The 27,195-nt window shown below is 64.3% G+C and overlaps 5 protein-coding genes across 6 annotated transcripts in view; 1 reads left to right on the top strand and 4 right to left on the bottom strand.

The window, feature by feature from the left end:
• Positions 1 to 783: 783 nt before the first annotated feature.
• Positions 784 to 5,337, top strand: PGAP3 (post-GPI attachment to proteins phospholipase 3). 2 transcript variants are annotated; one of them, XM_082779022.1, is made up of 8 exons: positions 784 to 1,010; positions 2,429 to 2,526; positions 2,634 to 2,756; positions 2,836 to 2,898; positions 3,610 to 3,671; positions 3,748 to 3,884; positions 3,979 to 4,183; positions 4,931 to 5,337. In XM_082779022.1, the coding sequence occupies exons 1-8, from the start codon at positions 812 to 814 to the stop codon at positions 4,992 to 4,994; spliced, it is 951 nt and encodes a 316-aa protein (XP_082635148.1). In that variant the 5' UTR covers positions 784 to 811; the 3' UTR covers positions 4,995 to 5,337. The 2 variants fall into 2 exon arrangements, with proteins under 2 accessions (XP_082635148.1, XP_082635147.1); XM_082779021.1 differs by having other exon boundaries at positions 2,604 to 2,756; positions 4,931 to 5,335.
• Positions 5,338 to 6,394: 1,057 nt separating this feature from the next.
• PNMT (phenylethanolamine N-methyltransferase) lies at positions 6,395 to 8,349 on the bottom strand. Its single transcript, XM_082779231.1, has 3 exons — positions 8,178 to 8,349; positions 7,739 to 7,946; positions 6,395 to 6,873 (listed from the first exon to the last, which is right to left on the bottom strand). The coding sequence occupies exons 1-3, from the start codon at positions 8,329 to 8,331 to the stop codon at positions 6,438 to 6,440; spliced, it is 798 nt and encodes a 265-aa protein (XP_082635357.1). The 5' UTR covers positions 8,332 to 8,349; the 3' UTR covers positions 6,395 to 6,437.
• A 1,080-nt stretch (positions 8,350 to 9,429) lies between these two features.
• On the bottom strand, positions 9,430 to 10,916 carry TCAP (titin-cap). The gene is made up of 2 exons (XM_082779261.1): positions 10,710 to 10,916; positions 9,430 to 10,114 (listed from the first exon to the last, which is right to left on the bottom strand). Exons 1-2 carry the CDS (start codon positions 10,856 to 10,858, stop codon positions 9,859 to 9,861), a joined length of 405 nt encoding a protein of 134 aa, XP_082635387.1. The 5' UTR covers positions 10,859 to 10,916; the 3' UTR covers positions 9,430 to 9,858.
• Positions 10,917 to 12,268: 1,352 nt separating this feature from the next.
• STARD3 (StAR related lipid transfer domain containing 3) lies at positions 12,269 to 27,160 on the bottom strand. The gene is made up of 15 exons (XM_082778940.1): positions 27,060 to 27,160; positions 25,196 to 25,475; positions 22,782 to 22,859; positions 22,518 to 22,595; positions 22,374 to 22,427; positions 22,152 to 22,269; positions 20,936 to 21,034; positions 20,245 to 20,300; positions 19,623 to 19,715; positions 18,251 to 18,313; positions 17,125 to 17,220; positions 16,517 to 16,596; positions 16,008 to 16,112; positions 14,568 to 14,661; positions 12,269 to 12,776 (listed from the first exon to the last, which is right to left on the bottom strand). The coding sequence occupies exons 2-15, from the start codon at positions 25,409 to 25,411 to the stop codon at positions 12,672 to 12,674; spliced, it is 1,335 nt and encodes a 444-aa protein (XP_082635066.1). The 5' UTR covers positions 25,412 to 25,475; positions 27,060 to 27,160; the 3' UTR covers positions 12,269 to 12,671.
• The window catches only part of PPP1R1B (protein phosphatase 1 regulatory inhibitor subunit 1B), a gene marked incomplete at its 3' end in the record, with an annotated part of 6,833 nt that continues 5,072 nt past the window's right edge, over positions 25,435 to 27,195 (bottom strand). Inside the window, exon 8 of the mRNA XM_082778995.1 lies at positions 25,435 to 25,475. Within this exon, the coding sequence (XP_082635121.1) occupies positions 25,435 to 25,475 (41 nt within the window). The remainder of the gene's footprint in view (positions 25,476 to 27,195) is intronic.

Below are 27,195 nucleotides of genomic sequence, written 5' to 3' on the forward strand. Positions count from 1 at the left end.
CACGGGGACGGTGCTGGGGACAGGGGGACAGTGCCCGGGTGTGGTGTGGGGGACAGGCCTGGGGACGGGGCAAGGCCTGACCCCAGTACAGACCCTGTACCCCAGAACTGTCCCAGTACCCCAGAACTGTCCCCTTGTCCCTATACCCCAGGACTGTCCCCCTGTCCCCATACCCACCCCCATAGCCTGTTACTGACCCCATACCCTGGTACTGTCCCTGTACCCTAGAGCTGTCCCATTGTCTCCATAGCCCAGGACTGTTTCCCTATCCCCTATCAGGGACTGTCCCCCAGAACTGTCCCTGTTCCCCAGAACCATCCCCTTGTCCCTATACCCCAGGACTGTCCCCATACCCCAGCACTGTCCCCACACACCATGCCTGTGGCACTGGCTCATTCCTGGGGCGAGGGGACAGCTCTGGGCTATGGGGACAGGGGAGAGGGCAGGGGACAGCCCTGGGGACATCCTTGGGGACACCCCTGGGGACAGGGGGACATCCATGGGGACATTGGAACACCCCTGGGGACACTGAGACAGCCCCGGGGACATGAGGACAATCCTGGGGCAGCCCTGGGGACATGGGGACTCCCTTAGGGACACGGGGACACCCCCAGGGACACGGGGACACCTCTGGGGGCTGCCCCCCACCCCTTAGGGCCTCGTTGCCATGGGGGCGGTGTGTGTACACATCCAGGACTACATTTCCCATAACGCCCCGCGGCGCGCACATCCCGCCCTGCCCCGCGCCGTCCTCCCCGCTTCCGGGGCGTGCCGGAAGCGGCGAGGCCGGGCCGGGCCGGGCCGGGCGGTGATGGCGGGCGGCGGGGCGGCTCGGGCGGCGCTGCTGCTGCTGCTGGGGGCGGCGGCGGCGCCGGGCCCGGCCCGTGGCTCGCAGGGCGACCGGGAGCCGCTGTACCGAGAGTGCCTGGGCCGCTGCGAGCGGCGGAACTGCTCGGGGGCGGCGCTGCGGCACTTCCGGGCCCGGCAGCCGCTCTACATGGGCCTCACAGGTACCGCCCCCCGCCGCCCATTGGCTGCCCGCGGGCGGCACGCCCCGCCCACCGCCTCGAGGCCACGCCCGCTGCTTGGGGGGGTGACGCCCAGCTCCGCGAGGCCACGCCCACTGTCGTGGGGCCACGCCCACCGCCGCGCGGGGGGGGAGGGGCTGGGAGCGCTGGGGGGCGCTGGGGTGTACTGGGAGCACTGGGGTGAACTGGGGCAGGGCTGGGAGGGCACTGGGATGAGCTTGGCCTTTACTGGGAGGCACTGGGCCGGGCTTCTCCTTTACTGGGAGGGACTGGGATGTACTGGGAGGCACTGGGCAGGGCTTGTCCTTTACTGGGAGGCACTGGACTGTACTGGGAGGCACTGGGCAGGGCTTGTCCTTTACCAGGAGGCACTGGGCTATACTGGGAGACACTGGGATGTGCTCAGGCTAGGCAGAGTGGCACTGGGCCATACTGGAGAGGCATTGTGCCATACTGGGGCCATGGGGGGGCACTGGGCCATACTGGAAGGTCACTGGGCCATACTGGAGGGTCACTGGGCCGTACTGGAGGATGCACTGAGCCATACCAGAGGGTGCAGGGGGGTGCTGGGGGGCATGGAGCCATACTGGGGGGCACTGGACTTTGCTGGGGGATGCACTGGGCCATACTGGGGCCATACTGGTGGGGCACTGGGCCATACTGGGACTTGCTGGGCCACATTACCCAAGAGCCCAGCTGCTCCCAGCTCCTGTCCCCTGCCCGTGCTGCCCAGCGGCCTGTACTGGGAGGGACTGGGGAGGGAGGGTGTGCACCGAGACCCCTCCATACACCCCCATACGCCCCCAGTACCCCCCATAACCCCCCCATAGCCCCTCCCACACCCCCCTATACCCCCTGGACCCCCCCAAACCCCCTCCATACACCCCAATTACCCCCCAATACCCCCCATAACCCCTTTTTTCCCCCCCTCCACCCCCTCCCACGCCCCAATTACCCCCCATAAGCCCACCCCCACCCCCTAATACCCCCCATAACCCCCCCAATTACCCCCCCACCCCCCCTAATACCCCCCCCTCCCCCCTCAATTACCCCCCATACCCCCCAATACCCCCCATAACCTCCCCAAATCCCCCCAATAACCCCTTTTCCACCCCCTCCACCCCCTCCCACACCCCAATTACCCCCCCTAACCCCACCCCCCAATTACCCCCCTACCCCCTAATACCCCCCAATACCCCCCAATACCCCCCAAAACCCTTTTCCCCCCCTCCCGCCCCGCAAATACCCCCCAATACCCCCCCAATAACCCCCTTTTTCCCCCCCTTCCACCCCTCCCACCCCCCAATTACCCCCCCACACCCCCAAATACCCCCCCTAACCCCCCCCAAACCCCTCCCTAACCCCCCCCCCAAAAAAAATAACCCCTCTCTCCCCCCCAGGCTGGACGTGCCGCGACGACTGCAAGTACGAGTGCATGTGGCTCACCGTGCGCCTCTACCTGCAGGGCGGCCGCCGCGTGCCCCAATTCCACGGCAAGGTGAGCCCCACGGGGGGGCACCCAGGGGTCTCCCCGTCTATTTTCCATCTCCTCACGCCCCCCCTGCCCCCCCCCAGTGGCCCTTTTCCCGTTTCCTCTTCGTCCAGGAGCCGGCCTCCGCCCTGGCCTCGCTGCTCAACGGGCTGGCCAGCTTCCTCATGCTGCTGCGCTACAAAGCCGCCGTGCCCCCCGCCTCCCCCATGTACCCCACCTGCGTCGCCTTCGCCTGGGTGAGTCCCGTCCCCCCCCCAAAATGTCCCCCCGGGGTTGGGGACGCACTGTAACCCCCCTCCCGGTGTCCCCCCCCAGGTCTCTGTCAACGCCTGGTTCTGGTCCACCGTCTTCCACACCAGGGACACGGCGGTGACGGAGGTGGGTGAGGTCTGGACCCCCCCCTCAACATGTGTCCCCCCCAGTCCCAGTTCTGTGTTTGGTGGCCCCTCTGTCCTGTCCCAGTCCCGTTTCCCATCCCTGTCCCAGTTCCGTGTCCCCGTCCCAGTCCCATGTCCCCATCCCAGTCCCGTGTCCCCATCCCGTCCTGTCTCAGTCCTGTTCCCTCCATTCCTGCCCTGTTCCCATCCCAGTCCTGTCTTCCCAGTCCTGTCCCAGTCCCATGTCCCCACCCTGTCCCAGTCCCGTGTCCCCGTCCCATCCCAGTCCCTTGTCCCACTCCTGCATCCCCATCCCAACCCAGTTGTCTGCCCCCATCCCAGTCCTGTAACCCCATCCCATCCCAGTCCTGTGTCCTTGTCCCAGTCCCGTGCCCCCATCCCCTCCCAGTCCTGTGTCCCAATCCAGTCCTGTTCCCCCTGTCCCATCCCAGTCCCATTTCCCCCATCCCATCCCAGTCCTGTCCCCATCCCATCCCAGTCCTGTGTCCCCATCCCAGTCCTGTTCCCCCCATCCCATCCCAGTCCCGTGCCCCCATCCCATCCCATCCCAGTCCTGCATCCCCATCCCATCCCACTCCAGTGTCCCAAACCCAGTCCCGTGCCCCCCCCACACCCCAATCCCGTCCCCCCCGACCCCCCCCCACCCCGGGGGCTCCATCCCAGCCCCCCCTCCATGCCCCATACCCCACAGAAGCTGGATTATTTCTGCGCCTCGGCCGTGGTGCTGCACTCCGTGTACCTCTGCTGCGTCAGGTGAGCCCCGCGCCCCTTCCCCTATCCCCGGGGGGGGCCTGGGGACCACCCCATTAACCCTCCTGCCCCCCCCCAGGACACTGGGGCTGCGGCGCCCGGCCTTAATCGGCGTCTTCAGGGCCTTCCTCCTCCTCTTCCTCGCCTGCCACGTCTCCTACCTGACCCTGGTGCGCTTCGACTACGGCTACAACATGGCCGCGAACGTGGCCATCGGTGAGGCTGGGGGGGGGGGGGTGAAAACGGGGCTTTGGGGGGGGGGCGTAAAGGGGTCTGGGTGCCCCAAAGCTTTTTTTTTGTCCCCCCCCAGGGCTCCTGAACCTGCTGTGGTGGCTGTGGTGGTGCCTCCGCAACCGCCCGCGCCTGCCCCACGTCTGGAAGTGCGCCCTGGTGGTGCTGCTGCTGCAGGCGGGGGCCCTGCTGGAGCTGCTGGATTTCCCCCCCCTCTTCTGGGTGCTGGACGCCCACGCCCTCTGGCACATCAGCACCGTCCCCCTCAACGTCCTCTTCTACAGGTGGGTGCCCCCCCCGTCCTGAAATCGGGGTGCTGGGACCCCCCCCTCATTAAGATCCAGGCCCTTCCCGTCTGTATGGGATGCTCAACGCCCCCCCCTCCTCAAATTGACACGTCTGGGGGCTCCTCTTTTCCCCCTGGGGTGCCCCCATCCCGAAATTGGGGTGCTGGGGACCCCCCCTCCTTGAGATGGGGGCCCTTCCCTTCTGTATGGGATGCTCAGCGCCCCCCCTCCTCAAATTGAGGTGCTTTGGGGTCCCTCTTTTCCTTCTGGGGTGCTGGGTGCCCCCCTCCTGAAATTGGGGTGCTGGGACCCCCCCCTCATTAAGATCCAGGCCCTTCCCTTCTGTATGGGACGCTCAGCGCCCCCCCCTCCTCAAATTGAGGTGCTTTGGGGTCCATCTTTTGCCCCTGGGGTGCCCTCCTCCTCAAATTGGGGTGCTGGGACCCCCCCTCTTTGATATGGGGGCCCTTCCCTTCTGTATGGGATGCCCAGTGCCCCCCCTCTTCAATTTGAGGTGCTTTGGGGTCCCTCTTTTCCCCCTGGGCTGCTGGGTTCCCCCCCCACAAAATTGGGGAGCTGTTGGGGTGGCCCCACTGCTGCTCCCCAGCAGCCTCCAATGTCTCACAGCGCCCTGGGGGGGGCTTTTGGGGCGCCCCCACCTCCCGACCCAGCACCTACAGGTGGAGGGGGCCGAGCTGTGCCCCCCCCCACCCCAGCCCTGTCCCCCCCCCTCCCTCCCCACAGCTTCCTGGTGGACGACAGCCTCTACCTCCTGAAGGCCAACTCCGACCTCTCCAAAACGGACTAGAGCAGCCGGGGAGGGCGGGGGGGGGCCCCCAATTATCCCCCCCCCACCCAGGGGGGCGGGGCCCCTTCCCCCTTTCCCCACCGTGTGCCAAGCGCCCCCCCCCTTCCCCCTCTTCCCATTGCCTCTTGAGGTTTCCTTCCCCTTTCCCTGCACCCCCAAATCTCCCCCCCCCCAGCCCCGTGGCGTGCAGGGGGGGGGCACGGAACCCAGCTGGGGGTGTCTGGGCCCCCCCCCACCCACCCTTTTTTTTTTGCCCCCCCCCCGGCTGCCGGTGTCTCCCTGCCGTGGAGCTCGGCAGCTGCGAGGTGGCAACGGCTGCTGGGGGGCACGGAGCTGCGGGGGGGGGGGACACGGGAGAAAAAAAGGGGGGGGGGGTCCTGGGGTGTGTGTGTGGGGGGGGGGGGACACGGTGCCTGTGTTGGGGAGGGGTGGGGGGGGGGCACGGTGCAATGCGCGGGGCTGGAGAGGTGCCTTGGGGGCAGGGGGAGACCCCTGTGCAGCCCGGGGGGGGGTGGGTGGGGGGGTGCAGCCCCCCCCCCCCTGCCCCCCCCACCCCCCAGGATGTGCCCTGGGCTGTGAATAAAGCTGGAATTTAACCTGTGCCCCCCCCCCCCGCGTCCCTCATCCTGTTCTGCGCCCTACAGGGCTCCCCTACCCGGCCCCCCCCCCCCGTACCCCTTGCTGCCGCCCCCCCCCAGTGCCCCATTTCCCACCCTGCTGCCCCCCCCCCCGTGCCTGTGAGCCCCCTGCCCACCCCCCCACATCACCTCCTTGTGCCCCCCAACCCCTTGCTGTGCACCAACCCCCCCGCACCCCCCCCAAATCCCCCCCCTGAGCCCCCCCAGCTCTCCCCAAGCCGTGCAGCTCAGCCTTTATTACGGACACAGGACATCAAAAATGGGGGGGGGGGGCAAAATTTAACTTTTGGGGGTGCAAAATTTAACTTTGGGGGCGCAAAATTTAACTTGTAGGGGTGCAAAATCTGACTTTTGGGGGCATAAAATTCAACTTTTGGGGGCACAAAATTTAACTTTTAAGGGTGTAAAATTTAACTTTTAGGGGTGCAAAATTCGACTTTTGGGGATGCCAAAATTTAACTTTTGGGTGCACAAAATTTGACTTGTAGGGGTGCAAAATTTAACTTCTGGGGGCACAAAAATTAACTTTTGGGGGTGCAAAATTTAACTTTTAGGGTGCAAAATTTGACTTTTGGGGTGCAAAATTTGACTCTCGGGGGCGCAAAATTCAACTTTTGGGGGCGCAAAATTCAAATTTTGGGGATGCAAAATTCAACTTTTGGGTGTGCAAAAATTAACTTCGGGGGGCACAAAAATTAACTTTCGGGGGCGCAAAATTTAACTTCTGGGGGCCAAAGGGGCGCAAACTGACTTCGAGGCGGGGGGGAAACAAGACCGGGGGGGGGACGGACGGGGGACGGGGACCTCAGGCCTCCATCGGCTTCTGCGCGTGGGCGAAGAAGACGCCGTCCACGTCGTCCACGCCGGTGCGCAGGGCGGGGGGCATGGCGTAGGAGCAGAAGCGGCGCAGGACGAAGCCGGCCCCGGCCAGCGCCCCGCGGACGTCGTCCTCGGCCAGCGGCACCACGGGCAGCCGAGCGGCCCCCGCCAGGTAGAAGGATTCGCCCAGGGCCCCCAGCAGCACCGCGTGGCCCCCCGGGCGCAGGAGGGACCCCACGTGCCCAAGAGCCCGGGCGAAGGTGGCTCGGTCGGGGCTGACGGCCTCCAGGCAGAAGGCCGAGAGCAGCGCGTCGGCCGGGGGGCGCAGCGGGGACCCCAGCGGGTCCGGGCGGTGCACGTCGATGGGGAGGATGCGTCGAAGGCGGCCCCGCAAACGGCGTTCCTTCTCCTGCCAGGGTTCGCTGTAGGGATGGGGTTGGGGGTTAGAGTGGGGTGGGGATGGGGATGGGGTCCTGCGGGGGGTGGGTTGGTGTCAGTGGGGACGCGGGGATGGGGTCCCGTGGGGGTCGGCGTGGTGTTGATGGGGGTACGGGGACAGGGTGCTGCGGGGTTCAGCCCGGCATTAATGGGGACAGGGGGATGGGGTCCTCTAGGGATCAGCCTGGCATCAATGGGGACACGGGGATGGGGTCCTGCAGGGGTCAGTCCAGGGGCTTTGGGGACACGGGGATGGGGTCCTCTAGGGATCAGCCTGGCATCGATGGGGACACAGGGACAGGGTCCCGCGGGGTTCAGTCCAGTGTCAATGGGGACATGGGGCTGGGGTCCTGCAGGGATCAGCATGATGTCGATGGGGACACAGGGACAGGGTCCTGTGGGGTTCATCCTAGCATCAGTGGGGACACTGGGACAGGGTCCCATGGGGTTCAGTCCAACATTAATGGGGGCAGGGGGCTGAGGTCCTGCAGGGATCAGCCTGGCCACGGTGATGGGATCCTGGGGGGGCTCAGCCCAGCATCAGGAGGGACGGGGGGGGCAGGATCCCCTGGGGATGTTTGGAGGGGATCCTGCAGGGATCAGCACATCGTGCTCTGGGGTGTGGGGACGTGATCCCAGTGGGGATCAGCTCAGAGTCCACGGGGCCAAGGGGCTGGGGTCCCACAGGGACAAGGGGCTGGGATCCCGTGGGGATTTGGGGTGGGATCCTTCAGGGATCTGGGCACATTATTTGGGCAGAGTGAAGACACGCAGCTGTGACCCAACCCAGTCCACCCACCCTGGGGAGGGGTCCCCACGTCCCCCTATTTGCCCCCTGCCCCCCCCTACCCGCGCCCCTCGATCTTGCAGACGTGCTGGATGAAGGGGCTCCAGTCGAAGGTGCCGGGCTCGCCCCGCGCCCAGCGCTGCAGCTCCTCCCGGTTCACCGCCAGGTAATCGGTGGCCACGATCTCCTCGAAGTGGTCGCAGGCGCTCAGCAGCTGGTAGATGGTGGGACCCGAGCCCACGTCGATGAGCGTGCGCCCGCGGATCTCACCTGGGATTGGGGTGCACAAATTGGGGGGGGGGTCCCACAGCGGGTCAGGGATTTGGGGACGTGGAGCTGGGGGAGCCGGGCACGGGGGAAAAAACCAGGGGAGAGCGGTGTGTGGGGGGGGTGGCAGGGTGCTGGGTGCCCCCTCACGCCCCGTGCCTCAGTTTCCCCGCTCCTCTCCAAGGTTGGGGAGACCCCCAAGACCCCCCCCTCCCCCCCCAGCACCCCTCTCACCGCTGGCAAAGGTCTCGGCCAAGCATCGCAGCTTCCAGGGCACCACGCAGTCCTCGGAGGAGAAATCGGCGCGGGGGGGCACGTAGTTATTCTGCAGGTAGGCGCGGGGGTCGAAGCGCTCGTAGCCCTCCCGGACGGCGGCCAGGCTGCTCATGGCGGGGGCTGCGGGGGCTGCCGAGCCCGGATTCGCTTTATAACCCCGGTAAGGTGGCGGGGGGGGGACACATTAAGGCCAAGGGGGGGGGACACACACACGGTGAGTTATGGCTGTGCCGGGCACGGCGCTGATTGCGGCCGTCCATCGCGGATAACCAGGTTAGCGTCAGCGCCCGGGGCAGGATCCGGCCCTGCTGTGTCCCCCCCCTCCCCGGAGCTTGGTGTGTATGGGGGGGGGGGAGGCTGGGGGCTGGAGTCCTGCTGCAGCCTCTGGAGATGGTTTCCAGCCAGGAAGGGTGGCCCAGAATGGTGGTGGGGGTATGATACCCCCCCCTGCAGCACCCAAGGGTGCTGGCCTGGCTTCAGGCGTGCCCCGTGGGGATGGGGATAGGGTTGGGGTGGGGATGGGGATGGAAATGGGGCTGGAAATGGGGCTGGGGTCTGTCTGGGTGCTCCCTTGTTACCGATGAGCCCAGCCCCTGGCAGGATCCGGCACCACCAGTCCTGCTCCCAGTGCTCCCAGTGCTCCCAGTGCGCCCAGCACCCTGGGACTGGGGACAGGATGGGAGCTGCTTATGGGGATGGGGGAGGAAAGGGGGGAAAGGCGCTGAAGTCCCAGGGGCAGGAGCGGGAGGGGAGGGATGGGGATGGGGACAGGATGAGGATGGGGACAGGGATGGGGACGGGAAGGGGACGGGGATGGGGATGGGAAGGGAATGGGGATGGGGACAGGGATGGGGGACGGGGATGGGACAGGGGCTGGCGGTGGCCCAGGGACAGCGGGATCCAGCCAGGAGGGAACAGCTAATCTGGGCACTGGCACCGAGGTCGTCCTGGACCCTGCCAGGGGCTGGGCAGGCAAAAAGTAGGGGGGGGGGGGCAGTTATATAAGCAGGGATCTGCCCCCCCCCCCATCCTCCATAGCCTCCAATGGGCCGTGCCTCAGTTTCCCCAATCCCCCCCCCCTCAAGGGTCCCTCTCTTGGGTCCAGGGGTGGAGGGCAGATGGGGGGGAGCTGAGATAGGTCGGGGGGGGGGGGGGGCAGGTCCTGGTATTCTCCCACCCCCCCCCAAAAAAAAAAACAACAACAAACCACTGCTGCTGGAGCTGCAGGCCCAGGCCGGACACTTTATTGCAGTACAAAGAACGTCAAATTGGTACAAACCCACACAAAAACCCCCACCGCGCCCCCCCCCCAGCCCCTCTGAAGGCTCGGGGTTGGGGTTGGGGTTCGGGGGGGGGGGGGGCTCAGCGCTCCCCATCCTCACACCCCCTCCTCCTGCCAGGGAAACCGAGTCGCCCCCGCGCCCGGCGCCACCCCGAGCCGCGGCCACCCCGTCCCCACCGGCCACCGCCACCCTCCGCGGGGTGGGCGCCCACCCCCACGTCCCCCCACCCTCCTCCTCTTCTTCTTCCTCCCCCCGGGGGCCGCGGCGTGCACAGAGAGCCTCAGGACCCCGCCGCCGCCACCGTCGCCCCCCCCCACCCTCAACCCTGAGCCCCCCACCCACGGCCGCCGTCGCCTTCAGCCCCTCTGAGCCTCGTGGGAGAGGGAACGGGACAGGGTGCGGGGGACGCCGGCCTTGGCGCCGCGGAGGTCCGGGGGGGCGAAAAGGGGCAGGGGCAGGGTGCGGGCGTAGGGCAGGAGGTGCTGGGCCAGAGGTTGCCCCAGGACCCCGAAACGCAGCACCCCCCAGGGCGAGCGCTGCTCCAGCACCCGCGTCTCCCCGCGCTGCTCCAGCGTCTCGCGGCGCCGCTCGTCCGCCTCCCGCCGGCACCACCTGGGCACGAGGCGCTCGTTGGGGGGGTCTCCATCGCTCCCCCACCCCATAAGCAACCCCGGAGATCCCCTCTTGCTCCCCTCTCCACCCCCCCCAGACCATCCTGAGCCCCCTTGGGACCACCCAGGGGCATGGGGACGCGTGGAGAGCCCCAAGTCCCCGCGGGTACTTTGGTGACCCCCCCCCCTCACCCACGGCATCTCCAACCCCATGGGGACCCCTGGAGACCCCCACCCTGCGCCCCCAGGTCCTGCCCAACCCCATGGGAACCCCCCCCCAGGACCCTACAACCCGCACTGCAGCACCCGGAGCCCCCCCTGTCCCACACGCCCCCCCCCCCTCCAACAGCCTCCCCCACCCCACAGGGACCCCCAGAGCCCCCCACGTCCCCGTGTGGCCGCGCAGCCTCCCCCAACCCCACGGGGACCCCCCTCTCCCCACAGGAATCCCCAACACCCTCTGAATCCCACAGGGACCCTTGGACACCCCCCACCTCCCTGGCTCCCCCAAAGACCCTCGGAGCCCCTGGCAACCCTATTGGGACCCCCCCCAATCCCTCCTGCACCCCCCCTCACAGCCCGTGGGTGCCGCTCACCCCTCCTCGGGCCGGGTGCTGAGCTCCAGGTCCAGCCACTCGGCGCTGAAGGTCTCGCGGCGCCCCACATCCTCCTCCTTCACCCTACAACCCAGGCGGGCGCCCGACAGCAGCCCCCCGCTGCGCACCACCGTGCTGGGCCCCCACATCCCCGCGACACCCCCGGGGGGCAACTACAACGCGCCCCAGGATCCGGCTTCTGCTGCCCCGTGCCTGCCGGCCCCGCTTATATGGCCCCCGGGAGGCTATTTTGGGACGTGTCACTGGCACCGCGGGGACCACAGGGTGCCAAGAGCCCCCCCCCCCCAGCTCTCCAGGGGGGTGGCACTGGGGACACATGCGTCACCTCGTGTGCATCCAGCCACGCTCAGCCCCGTGCGCCCGGGGTCGCTCCTGTAGGGTCAGCCCCCGCCGTGGCAGCCCCTGCCCCGGGTTGTGTCCCCGTGGGGTGTGGGGACACGTGGGGACAGCCCCCCCCCTCCCCGGCACCGTGAGGCCCCCCCCTGGCCTCAGCCCAGGGCACGCTTGGCCTTTCCCTGCCCGCTGCGGCGCTGGCACCGGCCCCCGGGACCAGCAAAAAAAGAGGGTGGCAGTGGCTTTTTGGGGGGGCTGCTGCCCGTACCGTGGCCGTGCCACCCCACACCACCCCACACCACCCCACAGCACCCATCCCATGGCAGTGCCGGCCCCATTGCTGCCCTCGAAGGGCCGCCGAGGTCCCATCCCCGTGCGTGTCCCCCCCCACTGCGAGCTGGCAGCGGGGTGCTGGCCACGGGGGCCCCCCCGGCGGGCTATTTGTAGGGCCGACAGATGGGGGCTGCGGACAGACGGGTGCTCGCAGGGTGCCAGCGGGGCTGAGCTCGCCTGGCCGGGCCTTGAGGACACCGGGCTCTGCCCCCGACCCCTGGAGCACAACAGGGGACGGTGACCCCACAGCCAGCAGCCGGGGTTGATCCTTTGAGCCTGGGGGGGGGGCAGCTTGGGTCTGTTGCCCCCCCCAACCCCACCAGGCGCTGGTCCCTGCTTTTCTTCGCTCGGGTTACAAAGGGCACGTGGAAGGCAGCGGGCTGCAAATAGTGCAAGGCTCTTTATTTCCACAGCTGCCGGGCCCCCCCTCCCCTCCCCGGCACGGGAAGGGGCCACGAGACCCCAGGGACCCCCCAAGGACCCCAGGACGGTGCCGTGGAGGAGAGGAGGGGGGGGTGGGTGGGAAGGGAGCAGAGCCCCCATGGTTCTGCCCACGTGGGGGCTGCCGTGGGCGCTCGCCCCCGTGCCGCAGCGCTGCCGGCGCGTGCCCCCGCGTGCGGGCGGCTCGTTGCAGCTTCCCTTTATAGCCCAGCACAGGTAGAAGGGAGCCGCGTTCGCCCCCGCATCCCCCCCCCCCCCCTCCACACACACACACCCAGGAAGGATGAAAAATCTCAGAAACGTTCGTTCCCTGCAGAGCTACGGGATGAGGGGGGGGAAACACGAGCTCAGGCGGGACCCCAGAGAAGCGGGGCAGCACCACGGGACAGCCCCGGGGTCCCAAAATGTCCCCAGCCAACAGTGTGTCGTCACCCCCCCCCCCCCAAGGGGTGAAGGGCCTGGGGGGGCTGCGTTTTGTCCCCGTGTGCGAAGGGCACAGCCTGGAAGGTGGCTGTGTCGGGACAGTGACGGGGACAGACGTGTCATCACCCCCCCCAACAGCTTTCCCCTCCCTTCCCCTTACCCCAGGGTACCAGGAGGGGAACCTGGGGGGGTCCCAACGAGCCCCCAGACCCCTTGTGTGGGGAGGGGGGGCAAGGCTGGACTCAGAGCAGGGCCAAGCCCAGCCACACAGAGAGAGGGGGGCAGGGGTTTGGCACATGCCGGGGGGGGTTTCAGGGCTCTGCTCGGCCAGGAAGGAGCCGAGCCCTTGACGAGGTCAGTGTGGGGCAGCCCCCCCTGCCCGAAGACCCCCCCCGGGCTGTGTTGTGGTGCTCAGGGCTTGCCAGACAGCTCGCTGACCCGCTGGCGGAGGTGGAAGGCAAACTCGAACATGGTGGCCGCCAGGCTCTGGTGGATGAGGTACCGGGGCAGGCGACCCTGCGAGGAAAGGCAAAGGAACAGCACGTCAGGGAGAACAGCAGCAGCACGGGCAAAACGGCCCCCTCAGGGAGGTGAAATCCTCCCCAAACCCACCCCGAGCTCCTGCTCGGGGCTACCCGGGTTTTGCTCCCTGAACCCGGTGCTGCAGCGGGGAGCTGCTGCTGCTCTCGAGGAGTTTTCTCCGGGGGAGGCACTGAAACGAGGTTTGAGTTGTCTAAAAAAGCCCCGGCACGACTCAACCCCAGCCGCCTCGGCCCCTGCTCCGTGATGTGAGATGCACAAAAAAAAAAAAAAAAAAAAAAAAAAAAAAAAAAAGCAAGGCCGGGCTCTGCGGGGGCAGGCAGCAGCAGCAGCAGGGCTGGGAGCGCCGCTGGGGCTGGCAGGGATGGAGAGAGGGGGGGCACGGCCCCTGCCCAGGGCACGGGACGGGAGCAAGAGGAGCCCCGGGGATGTTGTGCACATGGGGGGGCTTGCTGCAGCCCCCTGCAAGCTCGGGGCCCATTTCAGCCCTGCCACAAACACACACACGTGCGCAACCCTTGCCCTTCGCTGCAGGAAGGGATGAGCCATGAGCTATAAATACTGCGCCGGGGCCGAAGGAAATACCAAGGCAGCACAGGCCGAGGGGTCTGGGCAGCAGCAGAGCCCTTCAGGAAGGTGGTGGAAGCAGTCGAGGGGCCGTGAATTAAGAACTCGGCCGGCACGGCCTCTTCCAGCAGCAGGCAGGCACTGGGCGAGGGCTCCCCGGCTTGGGAACGGCTCTCTCCTTGCCCAGCCCCACGTCGCACACCCAACGGGGCTGTTTTTCCCCAAAACAGCCTCTTACAGAGGGGAAGAAGAGGCACGGGAGCCAGATCAGTGATGGAAAAACACCTCCGGCCCCGGCCCCGTGCCAAACAGCACCGGGGGGCAGCGGGGTTGGGGTGCGGGCGGCGCTGGGCTCGTCCCCGCCGTCGCTTCCCGGGCGAGGAGCTGCCGAAGGGGAGAGCTTCTGCAGAGCCCTGGCAGAGAATTTCGGCAGGAGCAGGGCGCCTGAGCTGCTTGGTGGGAAGGGAGGGCCGTGGGAGGGGAGGGGGCCGCAGCTTTGCAGCAGAGCGCTGATGAATGGAGCCTTTGTGCTCGCTGCTGCAGCGCCGTTTCCACGTCAACCTCGGCTCGATTCAGCAGCGGAGGAAGAAAACAGAGCAGCTCCCCCCCCCCCCCAATGCACCCAGCCCGGCTCCCTGCACGCTGCCTTTGTCTGGGCCACCAGTGAGGGCTCCCCAAAAAGAGCTCCGGAGCTGGGGCACGGCCTAGGGCCCAAGCACCACTCCCTTCATGCAGGCACAGCCCCCCGGGTCTGTGTTTGTGCCGAGGTTTTGGGAGCAGGGCACGCAGCAGAGAGTGATTCAGCCCTTCAGCGGGGTCCAGAGAGCAGCAGGCAGCCAGCACTTGACGTGCCCAACTATTTCTGTCCCCTAAGGATAAAATCACCTCTTCACGGAGAGGTGAAACCCGTAGCCAAGATCTCGGCTGGGTAAGGAAGGGTTTCCCAGCCCTACAGCGGGGGAAATTCAGGGAGAAAAGAGGGTGCACAGCCTCTGCCTGCAAAACTCAGGTCCCCTTAGGGCAGCCCTTGGTGAGGCAGCTGAATCTGCACCCAGGAGAGGCTTGCAGCAGGACAGCAGCCCCTGCAGGGTCCCCAGCAGGCATCCTGCAGCGTGCAGGGGCTGCTGAAGGTGCTGGTGTCCCTGCTGGGGAGGGAACACAGCCACAGCGCTCGCCCGTCAGCAAAGAATTTGGCTTTACCTTCAGGTCCGTGTTTAGAATCCAGATGAAAGTGCAGACCCTGGGGTTGCTGGGGCACTTCAGCACGATGAATCCTCCCGGCCCGTTCTCACCCCTGCAAGGGAAACAAGGACGGCAGCACCCAGTCAGGCTGGGGGAGGCTGAGGAGCTGCTCTCCCTGGCACGCCGGGTGCGTGGCACCGACCCTGGCTCCTGCTTCGGCACACCCTGGCCTGGCGGCGAGGAGGGGGAGCCCCACGGGGTGGGAGCAGATGTGCAGAGTGCCCGGGAAGGGCTCCGGCTTGGCTGCAGGCTCCCGAGCAAACACCACGAGGCAGGTTTCCCACAGGTGCCTTGGCAGCGGCGGTGCCAGGGCTGCTGCAGGGCTGCAGGCTGAGGAGCAGCCTCTGCCTCCGAACCGTGCCAGCCCCGCCGACGCCGGCACCGCGCCGCGGGGAGGTTTCAGAGGCACAGACCCGGCAGAAATGGGAGCCAACGAGCAGGTCCCAGGGAAGCCGAGCACTCGGGGAGACCGTGCTGGGTCAGGACAGGCTCGGCGCAGACAGCCTCGTCACTACAGCCCCCAGATCCTTCCTCGCACCATCTGAGCGTCTCAGCGAGGAGAGCCGTGCTTACACACACAGCCCAGATCCAGATTTCCCTTCTCTGCTCAGGAACACACGCTATTTTTGCTGCGCGCATTCGTTAAAAGATTTTTCTAGGCCCCGAAGATCCCCGGCTCTTAAATAGACTGAGGCAGCTATAACGGCTCTGAGTTAAAATGTCAATTACTTTAACCAGATTATTAGGAAAAACAAAGTCAGCGCGTGAAGTGGCACAGCTGGGCCCCAGGCACAGGCGCAGGCAGTAACAAGGAGCCCTTGTTTGATGAGAGCAGCCCCGCAGAGATCCAGCCCCGGCCGTGCGAAACCTTCCCTTCGGAAGGGGAGAGGCCAGAGAGCCGCTGACACCCTGGGAGCCCGTCCATCCTGACGCAGCTCGGCTCACCCACGGGACCACCTCTCGGCGCCTGCAGCCTCTAAAATCTGTAAGCAGCCGGCTTACGAGCAGCAAAAGGCATCCGAGAGGCTGAAGGAAAGGCACGGTCAGCTGTTTACTGCCCCTCAGAAGTGGCAGCTGGCCCTGTTTGGGAATTAAGTGTTACGTAAACAGGATGCGGGGCGGGTTGGGGTTTGTGCTCGTACTGGTCGGCACCTCCACTCCCCAGAGTGGAGGGAGCAGAGAGCTGGGAAACGCCCGAGCAGCGCTCGGCAGCACGGAGAGTTTCTTGAACAAAGGCAGAAGAACAAGGGAAGCAAGGTTCAGTTCCACAAATAGATTAGTTTCCTGAAAGCGGTGCCAGAAAGACAGCAGGGTTTTCATTTAAGTGGCTCTTTGCCCTAAGCTTAAGCGAGGCGCGTGTGTCAGAGAGCAGCTCAGATAACAGGATCTGCCTCTCACCTGACATATTTGGAGAGCGGGGGCTTCAGGCTGTGCGTGGTCGACATCCCTGAGGAAATGTACCTGTCTCTTCTTCTCTCGATCCGACGCACGTTCACGAAATCCCTGCGCAAAGGAAGGGCAGAGACGGTTTTGGGATGCGCAGGGGGCTCGGAGGGGAGCAGATCCCAGCCCTGGGACTGCCGGGAAAGGCTGTGGCAAAGGGACGGCAGCATATGGACACGGCACGGCCAGCACCGTTCGCAGGGAGACAGGCTGACTGCCTGCCTGGGACAGATCTGGGCTCTGAGCCTCCTGCCAGAAACGGCTGGAGGAGACTTCAGGGGCTCCCTGCCTTTGGGAGCAGAACCCAGCCCTGCTCTGGGGATGCCAAGGAGCTCCCAGCCAGCACACAGTGACAGGGCTGGAGCCGAGCGCTCTCGCCGCGGTCGGAAGCTTCCCTCTGTATCTCAGGAAGGTGTTTGGGGGGGGGGGGGCTGAGCACAGCGCAGACAGCAGGACAAACTGACCTGGGGGAAACGACACCGCCTGCGGCCCCAGCTGCTACGTCGTACGAAACGATCGTGTTGTCTTCAACCCGCTGCAAGATCTGGAAGAAGAAAAAAGAAAAAAAAAAAAAAAGGATTTCCTCAGATTGCGCCTGCAGGTGCCAACAGCTGGGCGATGCGGCCCCTCCTCAGAACAGCACCGGGACTCGAAGCCAGCGCCTTTGGCAGCTGATGGGAGGCTCGGGGCCGGGGCCGAGCTGGTTGGCAGCGCACGCAGAGGTTCCTCTGCTGGCCCGGGGCTGCCCCTCTGCCCCTTTGGGGGGGGGGGGGGGCACAGGCGTTGCCTTCGGATCACCGCCGCGGCGAGCAGAAGCCGGCTTGGCTCGGCCGCTGGCCCAGCTCCCTGCCCACTTCGTGGGCTTTTGGACGGGCAGCGCCACGCAGCTGGCTGCCGCAGAGCATTCGGATCGTACGGATGAGCGGCGGAGATTTAACGCCTCAGCGACTCTGATCCAGCTAAGCTCCACTAGGGCCTGGGCAGCGCCGACAGCCGGTGCGGGGCTGGGAAGCTCCAGCTCTCCGCTCCAAGGAGCTCCTGTGATTAAGCCATCTTTGTCCGGCACGCTCACCTGGCAAGCTGCCACTGTTCTGTTCCACAGGATCATCTTCTCGGGCTGGAGAATAACCTCCTGGTAAACTGTTTCAGCAGAGCACTGCAGGAAAGCCTGAGGACACGGAGCCAGAGCAGTTAGCCAGTCCCCCGCTCCCCCCGGGTAAGATGATTTCTGAGGAACACGGGGCAGATCACAAAGAACAACAGGGACCGAGCAGCAGGGCAGCGGCGAGGCTGCAGAGCTGAGGCTGTGACCCCGCTGCCGCAGCGCTCTCGTTCCCAGGGGCCTGCAGGGCACACGAGGAGACAGAGGACGGATCAGACCCCGGGGAACTGCAGTCGCTGAGCTGCTGCCTGCTGGGGTCTGCGGGAGGGCAAATATCTGTCTGTGCCACACACGGACCTCGGGGCTGACCCGGGCCGGCTCCTCCACCCTCACCCTGCCTCAGCAGCGATTCTGCTGCAGGTGCAATCGCTTCCCCAAGTCCCCAAAAAGCTGCTCCGAGCTCTAGCACGGACAACAGTCCTTTCCCCGCGTCCCTGTGGGACTGGGGGGGGGATCTTCAGAGGCAAATGGTGAACGCCGCAGAGCCCGTGCAGCTTTTCCTCGTGCACACAGAGCCGCTCGGCCGGCGGCTCCTGCCAGCAAGGCAACATATGCACTGGAACAAAGAAAAGCCACCGCAGCACCGATGCTTCATTAAAGCGTGGTTTACAGCCAAGCCACTCCAGCGAGAGGGCACGGAGCACGGCACTTCCGCGCGGCTCTGCTCGATGCCAGGCAGCAGCAGACGCACGCTCAGCCCTGGTCTTGCTGGCAATTAGTTGCAATTAGCCTCCTTGGTCAGATTAGTCCTAGATGCTGGGGTTGGAAGCGAGTCTCGCAGTCACCTGCTCCCACTTCTACCAGCGGAGACTGGGGCCCGGCATTATTTGCCGGGGAGTTTGTCTGCCAGCCAAGGGGTTTTCCTGGAGAGATTCCCTAGAGCGCGCAGAGCAGTTCATCTGTCTCAAAGAGTGCTCTGCAGCCTGACCTGTCCTGCCAGGGCCAGGAGAGAGCGTGAAAGCTGAGCTGCAATGCCAAGCAGAGCAGGCTTTTTGCCTGTGCCATGCAGGCTGAGCGATACGGGAAGGTTCCTTACCTTTAAGATAAAGGTCTTGCCGTGGAAAGGTATTTCAAAAGTGTAAACAACGTCACCGAAGTCCTGCGCAAGAAACAAGGAAGTTACATTTCTGCTGGCAAAATAAAATTAACTGCTTCTACCCGAGCTAAAGCCTGCTGGTCTCTGAGCACCGTGCTGCAGCAGCAGGATCCAGCCCGCTCCCGTGCCACGCGGGACCATCCCTGACCCCAAACCGTGCCCGTTCCCCCAGGCCAGGCCAGGCAGCCAGCCCCACGACAGGAACGACACCCAGCACATTTCAGATGCCCGTGCACGAATTTCCATAAACAACACAACGTCCAGAGAGGCAGCAGTGATGAGACAGAAAAAGAATCCAGCCCGTGCCAGGCTGCAAACTCCGTTTCAAGGTCAAATTCTCTTTGTAGCAAGCTACCAGCACCAGTGCAAGAGAAAGGGGTTAGTTTGCCAGCACTGCTGTTGTTACCTACATCTGAGAAGAGACTCCCTGGAGGGGTTAGGGATGGACAGATGATAACCTTTCATCATTAGCCCTGTGTTAAACTCTGATTAGTCTATTTAAATCCATCCCCCTTTGGATAAAGAAAACAATCTGCCCAGCTAGTTTGGCATCAAACAATGGATCACTTGACAGGGGAATTTTAAACACCAGATGAGACTGCAGTTTGCAGGACTCTCACCCCAGCCATGGCAGGAGCCCACAAGCAGAAAGCGGGGTTGGTTTTAGGGGGCAGAGACAGGGCACCTTCCACACCACGCTTTGGGCAGAGCAAGGAGCTCTAGATACCCCAGCAAACCCCGCTGTAGCTCAGGGAATAAACCCGTAAGGTGGGGGAACGGGCAGGGCTCCCTGCTTTACCCTCTGCCTCCCCCAAGGTCCCTGTCCTGGGGCAGGGGACAGGCACACGGCCTCGGGGTGGGCCAGCAGGAGCAGCCTGCGCCCCACACGCTCCTGCTCCCTCTTGGCTCACGGCAACCTCATCTCATCCGGAGCCTCCCCAGACTCCAGCACGCTCCTAAAAACACCAGAAAAAGCAAAACCAGCAGTGCCAGGGCCCTGGGCATGGCACGGCACGCTTCTGCTCCTCCTGCCTACCAAAGGTGAGTTGTCCGCCCCTGCCCGCCCGCCGCCGAGAGGGAGGAGTGACGGGCTCTCTCTCCTGTCAAACGGGAAGGCAATTAAACGTCTAATTAAATAAGAGGGGATTTTACATTTAACTGAACTGGAATAGATTCCTAATTCAATCAGGTAATTGTAACGCTTGTTAATTTTTCGTGTCGCAAGGAGGTTTCAGAAGCCTCGTTTGTCCTCTGGTTTTTGCTAAGCCAGCCGTGCTTGCTGCGGGGCAGCGGGGCGGGGGGGGACACTTGCATTGTTTTTCTCGAACTTCCAGTTCTCCTCCTGCGCCAGGATTTGGTCCACAACCTCCATCGCCTCTTTGCCTTGCCGGACGTATTCTTTCTCCTAGGAGAGAAGGGAATATTTTCACTCGTGGGGCTTGCAGAGAGCCCAAAGCGTGCGTGCAAGGCTGGCTACCCACCCCCCGGGGCTAGCAGGGGGAAGCGGGCAACCTCCCACCACCACACCACAGAAATCTCTTCATTTGGGTCACAGAGGCTTCGTTTTGGAGCTTGAAGTCATGCTCCCAGCCCTGGCTCGCATCCACACGCCAGCTGCGCCTAGCAGCGAGCCTCCTGCCTCAGCACGAGGGCTTCCAGCAGGCCGAGGGCTGCGAGGTGCTCAGAGCTTCCTCCTGTGGGAGCTGAGCAGCAGCAGCACCTCTGGGAGGGCAGCACCCAGGGGCTGGTGCCCAGGCAGAGCTCGGGGAGCTGCAGGACCACCCTGTGGTCTAGGTCTTGGTGAGGATGGCCAAGGCGATGCCCTCTTGGGGTGTGACCAGCGGGGAGAGGCAGAGCCAAAAATCACCCCCCCAGGGCAATGGCTGTGAAAGGAGGGACAGGAAGGAGGGACAGGAGCGTCCAGCTCGAGTTACCTGCGCTGTCAACGCCTTCCTCCCCAGACCTTCCTCGTCCGACTCGTTGTCCGACCCTAGGAGGAAGCACGCAATTAACACACAGCTAACGAAGATGCCACGTGGACGACCTCCCCCTGACCTTCCCGTGGAGCAGACAGCCTCTGATCCCCGCTGTCAGCACAGCCCGGGGCCTGCCCCCCACCCAGGGGTGGCTCTGCTCCCCAAATGGGTGTCAGCAACACCGGGACAACTGCTCCAGCAGACAGCCTGCCGAGCTGGGGGGGTCTCAGGGCAGTGACAGTGGCACAGGGCAGTGGGCAGAGGCACAGGGAAGTGGCACAGGGCAGTGGCACCCTGTCACCTCTGCCCCCTCGCCTCCTGGTGGCGATTTGTCCCCACGCCCTCATCCCCAGGGCGATGTTTTTCGAGCGTGGCTTACGAGCATTAAATCCCAAGCCCACAAAACTCTCTGGCTTCCCACGGGGCTGAAGCCAGGCACGTGGGGCTGAGCACCACCCCCTGCCACTGATGGCACCGAGACAATGGGGCCGTGGCTGCACTGCCCGGGCACGGGGCAAGGAGAAGGGGCCGGATTTGCGGCGTCAGCTCTTGGAGGCGCTGCCAAGGGCCGGGCTAAGGAGGCAGAGCTGGGAGAGGAGGAGGGGAGAGGGGAGAAAAAGAGGGGAGAGGGGCAAGGAGCACACGTTACCTGCGAAGGACTCCGGTGGGGAGTAGAACTGCCCGTCCGAAAGGGCTCCGGGGTACAGCAGGGGCCCGCGTGCGGCCGCAGCCTGGGCTGCCAGGTACCCTGGGGACCAGAGGGGGTCTCACACACCCTGCCCCGTGCTTCAGCCCCAAAGGGGCTGGGTTGGGGGCCCTGTGTCCCCCCCCCGCCACCAGCCCAGCCCTCCCCAGACGGCCTCCCAGCCACAGCTGCTCGGCTCGCGCTGCCACCAGGCAGCCCACGAGCCTTTCAGCTCCTATTGCCTCATCTTTTGTTGGAGACATTTTATCTGCGTGGAGATCAATGGGCTCTTTTGCCTGTCAAATCCAAAGGCGATTAAGCATCTAATTAAATAAGAGCTTCCCCTGGAAGCAATTTGGAACCCGAGCCTAATCCAATAGAGGCATGAAACACTTGATCATTTTTCATCTTAAAGCCTCCTCGCAAGACCCAAACATCCTCTGGTGTTTTCCAGTCACTGGGTGCATTTCTGACCCAGCCTCGCTCGACAAATACCGCTTCGTTTACGTGCCACTTCCCAGTCCTCTTTCGTCAGAGAAGCCTGGGAGAAGGACGAGCTCCTTTGGCTGTAAGAGGGCAGCTGCACCACCCCAAACCCAGCACCCGCTCGGTTCCAAGCACCCTTGGAAGTGACAGGTGCCCCGCCGCGCGCGGGAATTCGCACGGCATTAGGTCAGAAAAGCTCAGTCTCATTTTAGTCTGACCTCAGCGACAAGAAGCTGTCACATTTCCCACACCGTAACCCACGCTGCACCCCTGTAATGTATCTCCCAGTGAAGCATTCCTCCCCGAAGGTCTCCAGCCCGGATCTGCAGACAGATACCAGGAGCTGGAGAGTCCCCGAGTCCGCCTGGCATTTGTCCCACTGTTTCAAAACATTTTCACTGATGCGGAGGTGAGCTCTGTTTCCAATACGTCTGGCTTCGGTACCCAGACATTGGGGAATCTGGCATGGTTTTCTCCTCTCAATTAAAAGATGCTTTTTATAATCTGGTATTTTCTTCCCCTGAAGGGGCTTGTATACCATCACAGAACTGAGTCAGGCACTTACCGTCACAGCCAGCCTGGAGATCACTTCTCCACGAACGTCCTAGCTGTCAAGGTGCTGCCAAAGCAGCAGAAACCCCAGGCCTGGTAGCCTGATCTGCCAGCTCCTACCAGAGAAGAGCAAAATACTCACATCGTTCCTCTTCCGCCTCCTGAGTTAGGACTTTAAAATCCAGGAACCAGGTCTCTAGCCAAGCAATGACGAACGAGACGATAGGAAGCAAATAGCCGAACGCCCCTTTGGTCAGAAGCTGAGTGGAAGAAAGCAAAAGCCACAGGGAGTTCACACAAAAACGGCCAACAGCAGCAGCCAGCAATCACAAAGCAATCCCCCCGTGAGCCCGAGGAAACCAACCTCGGAGAGGATGACCTTCACAATCAGGAAGGCGCTGGAGACCAACGTCGTGACCTGGAAAATAAAATCACCCACCTCAGATCCCTGCAAGCCCCGGGCAGAGAGCACAAACCAAAAACAGGAAAGCAGGAACTGCCTTCTTACCGCTATGACCCACCAGTGGCGCAGCCTTACGACCGCGTAGGCCAGCAGCAGCACAAAAAATCGGAAGAAAGCCAAGACCTTTTAAAAGAAAACGCCATCAGGACGAGTCAGCGTCCCAGAGTCCTCGTCCCTGTGCCAGGCACTGGGAGGACGCAGCCCCCAGGCAGCCCCCCCGAGGGCCTCGCCACCCAGATGGGGTCAGAGGTGCAACGGGATGGGCTGGGAGGCTGCAGCCCCACCCCGAGCTATCCCCGGGACACTCACAAATATGTCGAAGAAAGAGGTCTTAAAATTGTACTCGATGATTTCGCTCTCCAAATTCTTCTCGATGCCATCCTTGGTCTGCAGAGGAGACAGGAAACGAGACAGCTCTCGAGACAGCACTGATAAGGAAATGCTGATAGGAAGAAGGAGGCCGAGAGGTGCCCGGAGGTTAGCACGGGGTCGGGTTGTGCAGCAGGCACGGGGCCACGGGGGGGATGCTGCACATTTCAGCCTCTGCTTCACGCCGAGGGGAGCCAGGGCTGGAGCGGCTCACGGCGACGTGAAACACTTCTGGGGGGGGAGCTTTCTACAAAGGGAAACCCCGAGCAAGTGAACGGCTCCAGGAAGAGCTCAGCACCATCGACCACAGCCAGACGCCCAAAGCATCCCTCACAGCACCCCTCCTGCGAGGTGGGATTTCAGCTCAGATCGTCCTCTTTGTGCAAAAAAAAACCCTCAGTGTTCCCCCAGGACAGCCCGTGGGCCGGGGGGAAGCGGGAGGAGAGGGCCACGGGTGCACAGAAGCACGAGGAAATCCGAAACAGGCCGAGCCACGGCCGCTGGTATCGAACCCGGGCGTGGAAAAAAAGCTCAGAGAAGAGCTCTCTTGCCTCACCCCGAGACAATCTGGGGCTCGCCAGCCTCGGTGCTTCTGCCACCATAAATCCTGCTCTCAGGAGCTTGGACTGGCTGTTTACGAGGAAGCGGATGGCTCAGGTAACTGGAACAAATGCTTCACCTTTAGGCTATTGGTTTGAACGCAGCCCAGCTGGCCGGGACGCCGGTGCACGCTGACAGCTGTTTGATGATCTGCGAGAAACAAGTTGGTGGATCTCAGGCCAGTTCTTGGCAGCCTGGAGCCCTGGCACCCTCTTGTCAGACAGTCCAAGGACAGACGAGGCAGCCGGCGGGAAGTGGTCCCTCTAGGTCAGGCTGGTGCTTAATATTTGGGGGCTGGGGGGCCACAGGGCTCGTGCCAGGCAGCTTCGCTGAGCTGCTGCTGAAAACCTCCTCCCAGGAGGCTCCCAGGAGGAAAAAAAAAAGGGCCCAGCGAAGGCTTCGGGTCACGGTTTCTGAGAGGTGTTTTAGGATTAAACGCACGCCGCTGCCCTGAGCCAGCGAGGAGAATTGTTTGCGGCACCTCTTTGTCTCAGCGAGCTCGCAGAGCACCGTTTGCAGGAGGCAGACATTTAACGAGGGCCAATTTGCTCAGCTTATCTCGCAGCGAAGGAAACCATTTGATAAAAAAAGCATTAGTCACGATATAAACTCATTGCTCTTCATAACTAGGCAAATCAGCCCTCCTAATAGCCTTAAATATGCAGCATCTCGGCTCGGGGCCCAAATATCACCAGTTAGTCACTCATTAATGGCTACCTGCGAGACCTACGCTCGGCATCACCCTGACGACCGCGCTGCCAGAGCATTTCCCCGGGGCTGCAGGTTTGGATTTGGGGGCCAGCACCGCTCCTCGAGCCCCGAGGACAGCAGCAGGAGGGCTGGGGTCCGCGCCAGGGGTGCTGGGCACCGTCGGCACGGCAGGAATGCCGGCCCCGAGCTGCTGTTCCTACGCCACGGGGGTCCCTGCGGGCTCGGCACCGCGGCCACGGGGCGAGGGAGCCGCTGGCTGGAGCGATCTGTTAGGTGCAGACACCACAGGAGATAAGAAGGAGAGAGATAAGGGTCGCTAAGCGAGCGCAGGACACGGAGCTGATAAAGGCAGGCCAGGCACGGGGAGCGGCGGGGTCTATCTCTTCATCTCGCAGGACAAGCAGCGCCTGCAACCCGAAACCCAGTGCCCCGCGCGGCCCCAACTGATCGGGACTGGTCGGGAGAGAATAAAAAAGCACGGCCCCAACCCTGGGAGCGACTTTGACCTGCTGGGGCTGAAAGGAAAATCGACTGGGAATCAACTGGGTTTCCTCGTTCGCCGCAGCGGGCGAGCCAAGGCGGGAGGACAAAACCCCGGCGGCGCCTTTGAGGCAGGAGGGCAGCACCTCGGGCGTCCCGAGGCTGAGATTAGCGGCAGGGACCAAAGCTCAAAGCCCTTTTTGTCCGTGCCCAGCAGCTGGGCGGGGAGAGGAAGGTTTGCAACCCCCCCCCCCTCCTCCTCCTCGTCACCCCTGCAGGGCAGAGCAAGCTGAGCCGGCAGCTGCTTGGCGAAGGAGGGGAGCAGGGGAGAAATTCGGCCACCCTGCGGGCCCCGGATCTGTTACAGGACAGCACAAAGCCCGCCCCGGGATGGTGTTAACCACCCTGGGCAGCCAAAACAGGGCCTGGGTGCAGGAAACGAGCAGGGCTGCAGCTTATAAAGCCTCGGCCCGGGTCCGGGGAGAGGGAGCCGTGAGGATCTGGCTGCATGGGAGGAGAGGAAAAGCTCCGGGCGGTTTTTTTTTTTTTACCCCCCCACTTACGTTCAGTTCGATGATCCAGAGCAAGGAGATGAAGAGCAGGTCGAAGGTGACGAAGAGGCAGAAGGTTCTCCTCACGTCCGAGATGGCTTTCCTCTTCTCCGGGGAGAAGAAACCGTAGGGGGAGAAGGCCTGGCTGTGGGACAGCGAGGTGCTGATGGAGGCGATGGCGGGGAGGCTTCGTTCCAGGTCGTGCTGCAGCTCCGGCGGCTTGCTCATCCTCGGCCCAAGCAGCTCGGGTCCTACGGCAGCCGGGGCCGCATCTGCGAGGCCGGGGTGTCACCTGGGGGGGGACAGGAGGGGACAGGAGGGGTCAGGGGGAGCTGCAGCGAGGCCTCGCACCCGGATCCGTGCTGAGAGCACAGAAAGGGAGCGGGGGCACGCGATGCCCCCCCCTCCAGGCGCTTGTCCCCAGCACCCAGAGGCTGCCTCTCTCACAGCACTCCTGGGAGACCAGAATCCAGCTGGCTTTTAGGTTTTTTTTAGGCTTTTAGGTTTTTTTTAGGCTTTTAGGGGCCTCCCTGGCAGAGCACAGCTCACACCCCGCACCAGCAGAGCCCCATCCCTCCCCGTGCGCTGTTTTGGGGCAGAAGGATCAGCCACCAACACCCCCACCCTGCAGCACCCCCCCTGGACATGCTGTGGGTGCGGGGAGAGTCAAATCAGGGGCTCCAGAGCGTGAGCAGGGGCTGGAAAACCCCCCGGGGTGGCCACGTGGCCACTGCTTGCCCCGGTCTCGCCCCCGAGCTGCTCAGGGGGCAGTCGGGGCGTCAAGGCTGACACATTTTCAGGCGGCCCCACTCCCTTTGGGACCTGAGCGGGGTGAGGGGGGGGCTGCAGCACACCTCACTCGGAGCCAGAAGGCTGCAACCAGGAAAAAAAAAAAATCCCTTTTGGGCCCAAACCTGCGGGAAACGGGCACTTTGCGGGGCAGAGGGGGCTGCTGAGTGAACGACCCCATAAAAAACACAACCCCGGGGCTCTGTGCGAGCAGCTCGGGGGGGGGCTTCACCAACCTCCCCCCCCAAGCCCCACCGAGGCCGTGTCACTTCGGATAAGGCACCGTGAGCCCGGCTCAAGGCGAGAGGAGCTCGGGACATCTGCGGGCGCTGAATAATGGATGGCCTCCCGCCCGCCCCCCCCCGCCTCCTCCCCGCTCAGACAGCGCTTTGCACTTAGGCAGCCCCCCCCCACCCTCCCCGGCACTTCAGAGCGGTTTAGGATCACCCCCAGGGACACCCGGCCCCGATCCGAGGCTGCCTCACGGGGTGGGGACGTCCCCGGCTCCTGAAACCAGCAAAATTCAACGGTTTTGGGGTTCCAACCCAGCTCGGGGGTGGGAATTGAAGGTTTTTTGGAAGCTCGCCGGTCCTGAAGCTCTTCGGGGGGGGGGGGTCGGTGCCGTGGGTTTGCCCCCCCCCCGGGAAGGCCAAAGGCCTCTCACGGGAATATTTGGAGCCCCCCCAGGCTCTGCCCCGTCCCCTCCCGGCTCTCAGACCCCGACCCCGACCCCCCGTGTGTGTCCGGGGGCAGCAGCAGCAGCGCGGGGCTCCGGGGGTGAAACGGCCCCGGGGGAGGGGGGGGGGGGACCCAGGCCTGGAGCCGGTACCGGGGGGTGGTTGAAGGGGGTGTGGGGGGGGTGAGGCCTGGTCCCGGGGCGGCCCCGCTCACACCGGGGGGGGCCAAGCACGGGGACCCGGCCCCCAGCGGCGGGTTCTGTGGGTGAGGGCCCGGTACCGGCACCGGCGGCGGCTCCGCTCCGGCCTCGGTCGCTTCCCGGTCCCGGTCCCGGTCCCGGTCCCGTTGTCCCCCCCCCGGTCCCGGTCCCGGTCCCGTTGTCCCCCCCCGGCCCCCCCCCGTCCCGTACCTGCAGCCGCCCGCGGCCAGGCCCCGCCGGAAGCAGCCCCCAGCGCTCAGCCGCTTCCGGTCCCGCCGCTACCTCTGACCCCGGAAGCGAACGCGCGGCCGGGCCCGGGAGTGGGGGGGGGGGAGCCGAACGGAGC

This window comes from Aythya marila, assembly GCF_965140915.1.
Source record: "Aythya marila genome assembly, chromosome: 25".
NCBI lineage: Eukaryota > Metazoa > Chordata > Aves > Anseriformes > Anatidae > Aythya > Aythya marila.